Below are 7,796 nucleotides of genomic sequence, written 5' to 3'. Positions count from 1 at the left end.
ATATCCAGTAAAAATGCTCCCCACTTTACATACACAAGGTTTTTCTTTGATTTGACAAAGAGACATAGTTTCTTATTACCCAGATGACCTCTATTCCAACTTGATCTACGAGGGGCGTTCAATATGTAATGATACTCCGTATGTAGTTCCGTAACCTCTTATCATTTTTAGATGCGGTTTTCGACATATTACAGAGTAATTTATTGGTGTATGATACTTCGAACACTGTGCGTAAACATGCGGATAATAAAAAAATGAAATGAGTTTTTGTTTTTAGGTGTTCATGCGAAATGAACGACAGAGTATGATCGGCAAATCAGCGGTTCATGTTTAATTTGCCGATATTATTCTGTCGCTCATTTCGAATAAACACCGAAAAAAATAGTTTCATTTCTTATATTAACATTATATTTCCTTTCTAATTGTAAACAAGATAATATTATAAAGTGCACATATTTTGTGGCATTTAACATTGAAATCAGCTTCCCGGCCATTCTGTTCAACAGACCTCATCTAAAGAACGGTCTCTCTGATTATACGCGGACGTCGTCAAAACAACGGTCGGTTATCACTAAGCATATAGCGTAACTTTCGCGCCTTTCCCTTTGCTGTTCATACGAAATGAACGTCATAATTTTCAATGGAAATGGATAGGGCGAATGTAAATATAAAGGCTTAAACACTTAAATAAGTATAATACTTTGATGTAAACATGCTAAATCTCATTATAAATAACGCTTATTTATTCGTTTTACCCCTGTAAAAGAGCACTAAATTTGAAGTCACAACGAAAGTATCGCTAGAACTGATTTCAAAATGTATCTAATCTTCTTAAGTACTGGTATTTCTCTATACGCTTAACCAAACAAAACCGGTTTAACCAGTGTGAAAATCAGTGTCCGTCAGAACAGTGGTACTCTGCTACACGGTGTGCCGCAGAGGACAAATAATATTAAGTACTCTTACATGTAACTAATAGGAATATATCAAAACTGAAAGTTGGTATCAAAAGCTTATGATTTCATATAAAACTACACAAAATAATTTGAAATTGTTTTGCAATAGAATGTTTGGAAATTAAAAAATATAAATGACATTTGAATGGTTTCTGATGAAATACAGTAACCAAAAAAACTATTAAACCAAAAATGGAAACAATTTTCTTTAAAAAATCACTAGATACATGCATGTATATTTTGTATTTTAGTTTACTAGGAATAAAATTACTAAGCTTTAATGGAATCAGAATGATTAAAAAATATAATCTAAAATACAAACTGACAGACTAAATTGTGCAAACTGCCAAATATGATCTTACAAGTGGAGTTATGTTGTCATTTGGGAATGTAAGGGGTTTGCGACCAAATGAAATATAGAAAAAAAAGTCCGTTCATTAAAAAGAAGTCTGAATAAAGAGGTTGTCTTTATAAGGGGCGGTTTAAATAAGGTGTTACGTTATCGTTGTAGACCACTGTAACAGATATATCATATATGTATTCATTAACTAGTGTCTCCTGAAAAGATCCATTATTTCATTTACTGAAAAACACAAATTTAGCAGCATTAAAATTCCGTTCAACAATAACCTTTCTATGAATGTCTACATGATAGTTAATTATAACTAAACATTACCTTAAAATGTTATTCGAGTCAGTCAATTCAAATATGAAATGTATTGCTTGAATTGAGACCTTAACGTGGTGAATTTTTAATCAGTAATATTAATTATTATGAAATACATACTGGAAATAAAACACTCGAGATAGATATCAACGAATTTACATCAAGTAATTTCCACTATCTAAGTTAATATGTTAACTAAATATGCGAAAAGAAGGTACATTTTCCTTACCATGTCCCACTCGCTCAATAAACACATTTACTGTCATATGTTCAAAGTGCATTACAATGAAAGCCAGATATCGCCCTTCCATGATCCTATTAATATTAAGAAAATATATTTTGGAGTTAGTAACCAATCTGTCTTCTTCATGGTACTACAGACAACTTGGGTTATGAAGAAAACAATCTGACATGAAAAAACATGTATGTTTCCATAAGAATACGACTATATTTACGTCACCTAACATGTTATTTGAAGTCATACAAACGTCCTGAAAGGAAAATGACATATTTGATTAACTACTTTATATAAAGGACATTTTGTATTCAAAATTATGTAACAAAACATTATTATGATTAATCACACTCTTAGTAAATTATTAGGGCAGAAAATTATTAATTTGACTTTTATGCACTCCGAAACCATCACTCTTGATCTTTATGGACAGATGTAATAGCTTGCTTTCTAATTTGCTCGAGATACAATGCAATATAAACTGAAAGGTCGAATAGTCTCGCAGTTGCCCTTAAAGTCAGTTTGCTTTTTCCTGATTTTCAATTCTCATTTTGATAAATACGATATGCAAGCTCTCTCGAGCTATCAGGAGAGGGACTACTAATCATCTGTTTGTTTCAATGAGTCATATGCTTTGAAGAGATTAAGTTACTAAGCATCTTGTTTAATGGTACAGAATAGGTCTGCTTTCAAAGTCATGTTCGCTTTTCAGTGTTACTGTGAAATCATTTAACTTCGTTGGCATGAAATTTCGTGGTTTTGGTCAAAATGGGAATTTCGTGGGGATATGAATTCGTGGATTACAATTTTTGAACATAAAGTGAATAGGAATTTTACTTGTTCGTTGGGATTAAATTTCGTGGATTGACTCAACCACGAAATCCACGAAAATTAGTCCCCCACGAAAATTAATGATTTCACAGTATTTGCACGAGATATTACAGTATTGTATCTAATTTATTCACATAATAAGTCATTGTTAATCGTACGAGGTGAATACACATTTTGAACACTTTTCTGAAAATTTAAATGAAATTTCAAATACAAACATTTTGAATTGCACCTGGAATAGTTGTTGAAACAAATGGCTAAGTTTTGATTATTTTGCAGGTAACAGGGAATGATATGTACCGTATATTTACGTCTCGAAGAAAGATATAAACGATTAACACTCAACTACAAATAGGACATATTATCAGGTAACAACCTTTTTTTGTAGTTCTTCAACAAACGACTACTTTGTTTCCTTTAAATAATCTAAACTTGTTTTTGTTGAATATAAGAAAATATATAATGTTGCACGTATTACCTAGTAAAAACTAGACTAGCAGATTTCTGTCCAAGGCGGCAAACCGGGATGTATGGACATAGCAAAGCTTCTGTACTGTACGGAAAATTCAATTTCTCTCTGCTGATGAAGCACTCAAAATTTATCTTTGTACACATCCTTTGAAAGGAATCTGTATCGAAACAGAACAATTATTTTGTAGTAAATTTTATGCTCTTTTGATGAATTAAGGTACCAAGTCATGTTCTTTCAGCTAGAAAAGCAAGACCGTGTTTCAACAATCATGCCACAATATCACATTTCTAGTTTAAACTACTTAATTGTAGCTGATATCATTGCCTTGCAAGAAGATATACTCTCTTTTTGTTTAAATGGATAAAATTAAATTCACCATGTATACTTTCTATGAGAACTGAAAATACTATATACATACCTGCATTGAGTGTAATATCGATTGCAGATACTGCGACCGTCCTTCCCAGATCAATAGTTGCTCGTGATCTAGGAATAAGGATATCTGAAACACAGATCGAAACCCAATGACTGTCCTTAGCAATGAGCAATACACAAGTACCGACCACCTTAAGTAGATTGCGCCTTAGTTAAAAGTATAGGCTTCAGGTTCCGTTTCAATATTTTGTTTAATAGAGAAATCAGCAAATGTATGATTTAATGCATGTTCTACAGTTTTGATTTGCTTGTAACCTTTTCCTCTGCAAACGTTCAAATACGCCTTTTGACCCCCATTTCCGACGAATCATATTGTAACGTCCGTCATGCTTTTTCTGCAAGAAGTTCTATTAAATCAACAAGTATCAGAGTTGCTTATTACTCATCCGCATTCTATTTCCTTTTATAATGTTTTTCAAAGTAGTATAAAATGAGTGGAAAATAACTTAAACGTTTCACCAAACGATTTCCTAAATTCTGTATCTTTGTGTATTAACATTTTGCAGGTAAGAATTTGGGAAATCATTTGTTTAAATGTGCAAATTGCTAACCCTTTTTATAAGCAGAAAGCAGCTGTTGTTTGTGCCAACTGACAAATAATATTGTAACACTAAAACGTCTAGGGTATTTAGTTGTCGCGCATCAAAGCAATTTTATGTATTTATATGTGTAAGATTAACACAGGTATTTACTAATTTAGTATAATTGTTGTGATATCCGATTATTGGGAATCAAACCGTAATTGCATAAAATAGGTAGCATATATACGGCTTTTGCTTCTGAATCAAATAACATTATTTGAGAAATACCATGCTATCCAATAATTCCAATTGATTATTTTGTCCTATTAGTGATATTATGTATCTGCCAGATGACTACGGTTTTATTTGTTTACTTGTTGATGTAGTAACATTTGACATAATTAAGAGGCCCTAGAAGAGGCCTTAGCTAGATTACAAATAAGTTTTACTTATTGTCACCGAACTGAGAATTTTAACATGTGCGTTGGACTTTATTCGGTTAAATCAAATGGTTTTCAAGAATTAAAAAAAAAATGTTAGCCTTAATTAGTATCTTAAGTGTGTAATCTGGATCACTTGCACTTCAGCGGTCCCTATAATAATAGTAGTTTAATAATGTCTTAAATATTAAAAGTTAAAAGGGGTAACTTTATTTAGAGATGAATATGTTTGGGGGCTGCCGCCCCCACACCCCCGCTTTACCCCACACCCCAACTTGCTGCGCATGCGCATTGTAAACTTCCGGAGATCGCTAAAGTGCATTCTACCCTGTAATCTATGTCAATTTTCGCGACAACATAATGTCAATGTTTTATTTGATTTATTTTGATTAGATAAAGCAACTGCAGTCGATGACGATGAATCCAGTAGTTTGCACTTTGAACCTCCCACTGTCCAGGCTATGGACACCTCACGCCCTAAGCACTGGTTTAAGTAGAACTCACGGACGGCGATGGAAACGCATACCACCGACCACGCCCTTTAACCTCGTGTTTATCAGGACTCAGCATTCGCTCATCTTACAAGAACCAAAACAATTTAAAGAGATCCACAGGTCTATGCAGTTTCTAAAAATAGTACACGTTATTTATGATGGCACTCCAATACACAAATACTGTGAAATACACACAAGGACCTTGCGGCATATAAACTACGCAAACACTTGAGCCTGGATGATTGGAACATAGATTGTTAGTCATTTACAGTTACACTAGTTACACTAGTTGGCATTGGTGATGCCTGCATTAACTGCACAGGAGAAATTAAAAGATAGATATATGACACTGATTTTGAACTGGCAACCTACCGGTACGTTAGACGGCAAACATTTTCACACGATGAAAGTTGTTTCTAGCTACTAAATACTTATTAGATATATCAGTAAGTAATTCTTTGTCTGATGTATATATGTAACATTTAGCACTGGAAAATGTATGGAGTATATAAACGGAGTAAAATGGAAGCAGACAAGGATATCTTTTAAGCTGCAATTGTAGGGAATGGAACAGTTATATTGCCAAGAAAATATCAAGTGTTCTCCATTCTTGCTGGAATATTGACAGTTTGTTCACAGCTTATGCCAGTGACAAAAGCTATATGTGCCTGATTTATCGTGAAAGAGTAACTTTTGCCAGAGAAGAAACAATCGGTTCAAGAAATGAAGGGTCGATTAGGGCTTGTATGACCAGGTAATTTATCTCTCGTAATTTAAAAATTGTATAGACTGTGTCGTTCTGAAGACATTGTGTTTAAGTTGTGTCTTTACATTGAAACACAAATATGACGTATTAATGGCATCTTTTAGGACCTTTGCAATGATTTCGTAACGTCCATACCGCCCTAGGTTCTGCGCTATCTTGCAAAATATTGTCTTAATTTCCATGAAAATGGTTGCAGATAAACCAAGTTAAATAATAATCATTTTGATAGGTTTTGACGTGCTTACATCAGATAAAGACGAAGATTGGTGAGTTTTAAGGTTTGGTTCTCGGCTTTGCAGTAACGCATAGTTAGAAAATCAGATTCTTTAAAAATGAGGTACAAATTTAAGAAAATTGTTTCATGGATATAGCTGTAAATTAGAACAAAGTTTCTACAAAGTAGACAATTTATAGTCGTGCTATAATTGCAGTTTTAACACTTGTCAATGATGTCAAAGAAGTTATCAAGGGATTGTTGAAAAGGTGCGGCGTTATTTAATGATTTTGTTTAGATTTAGACCTCAAGTAATCATAGTGACATTACCTAGCACCAAATGATTTTCTTGATGTTGAAACATTGTATCTGTATATTCTTCAGCTATGGTTTAAACATACACACTGTACGCTGAAAGATAACACATGAAATTTTGTCATTTTTTTTCAAGTAGCACCACTCGCCTAGTCTGACTGGTTCGAACATTTGATTTTCTATAACAGAGAATATTGAAAAGAAAAATACTGTTATCTGTTCTTTCTATAATTGTACCTAATTCAAGTTTACAAAAATCATTTCCATACGTTTCATCTTACGATGATTCTTCTGCAAACAAGGGAAAATGTAAGAGTACAAATTGAAATATCATGTTCAAGGTTTTCTATAATGTTACTGACTAACGCAACTGAAAGTCAGAATTTAAGAATGTCATAGACACGACAAAGTATTTGCCCCTCAACCATGAACATTTCTGTAAACTGACAAAGAAAACTGAAACGTGTCTTGTCTTTGTTACAGTTTCAATTTTCCAGATGAAAACTTCTTTATGAGAAAGTCGTATAAGTGCATTGGAAAAGTCGCTTTCTTAAGTCTTATACTGGTGGGTGGCTAGAGGTAATATATCTTTATTTGTCAGATAATAATGTTTTAAAACAGTTCTAAAATAGATTATTGTGTTTTAAAAGGTTCTAAAATTCACCATTTTTGAGTCTCTTTTCAAGCAGCCATGTTTCTTTGTCTGAAATAAATTAAAATATTCAGTGATTAGTTACTTTTGCAAAGGTACATATCAAAAATAATTTGCCACCTATTAGGTTATTTATTCATCTTTTTATCGGAAGTTTAAACAAAATTTTGTGAACATTGTAAAAGAGATAAAATTTAATCAGCAAGATGTAACGGAAACTGTAAAAAACATTGAATATTACGTTCTTGTATCACACGGTGCACATGGAAAATAAACTTAAAAAAGTGATATTTCCTATTTTTTATAGTATTGGTTCAAAAATACATCAAAATGACATACCGTCGGCAAATGTGTCTATTTCATAATAGCATAATGTGTTGGAAACCTGTATAATGTGCACATCATTGTTTCTATTTTGTACAACATATAATGTTTCTTCAGCCATAATGGAGTTTTGAAATGTTGGACATGACAAATTACCATCCTGAAATCAATGAGTTAACGTCTTACGTTATATTGGTCTATTTTTAAAGTAGACACATTTTAGAGATAACACATATCAATGAAGATGATCTGAAATTATCAAGCAAAAACACTGAATATCCTGTAAAATAACAAGATTTACTTCACTGTTGTAATTCGAATATTCACTGAAAGTACTTGTACTAACAAGAAACTGAGTCAAAGAAAGGTGTAATTTTACAGCCGAACGCTACATTTGTTGATCATTTACCACCGTTAATATCTGATTGAACAGAGAAGGGAATATTAATTGTAAATAATTGGCAAAATACAAGT

General features: G+C 32.7%; 1 protein-coding gene across 1 annotated transcript; it reads right to left on the bottom strand.

The window, feature by feature from the left end:
• Nucleotides 1–1,772: 1,772 nt before the first annotated feature.
• On the bottom strand, nt 1,773–7,480 carry LOC123561638 (uncharacterized). The gene is made up of 6 exons (XM_053524389.1): nt 7,338–7,480; nt 7,011–7,049; nt 6,362–6,442; nt 3,580–3,663; nt 3,168–3,318; nt 1,773–1,938 (listed from the first exon to the last, which is right to left on the bottom strand). The coding sequence occupies exons 3-6, from the start codon at nt 6,393–6,395 to the stop codon at nt 1,815–1,817; spliced, it is 393 nt and encodes a 130-aa protein (XP_053380364.1). The 5' UTR covers nt 6,396–6,442; nt 7,011–7,049; nt 7,338–7,480; the 3' UTR covers nt 1,773–1,814.
• Between the last annotated feature and the right edge of the window lie 316 nt (nt 7,481–7,796).

Source organism: Mercenaria mercenaria, chromosome 15, assembly GCF_021730395.1.
Source record: "Mercenaria mercenaria strain notata chromosome 15, MADL_Memer_1, whole genome shotgun sequence".
NCBI lineage: Eukaryota > Metazoa > Mollusca > Bivalvia > Venerida > Veneridae > Mercenaria > Mercenaria mercenaria.
This window is presented reverse-complemented; position numbering and strand designations above follow the sequence as displayed.

Coding starts and splice junctions, on each gene's coding strand:
- LOC123561638 (XM_053524389.1), bottom strand. CDS start 6,395: ATGTTTCAACATCAAGAAAATCATTTGGTGCTAG. Junction 3,664..6,361: donor AGAAAATCATTTGGTGCTAG/GTAATGTCACTA, acceptor TCTGTGTTTCAG/ATATCCTTATTCCTAGATCA. Junction 1,939..3,167: donor GCTAGTCTAGTTTTTACTAG/GTAATACGTGCA, acceptor TAATATTAATAG/GATCATGGAAGGGCGATATC.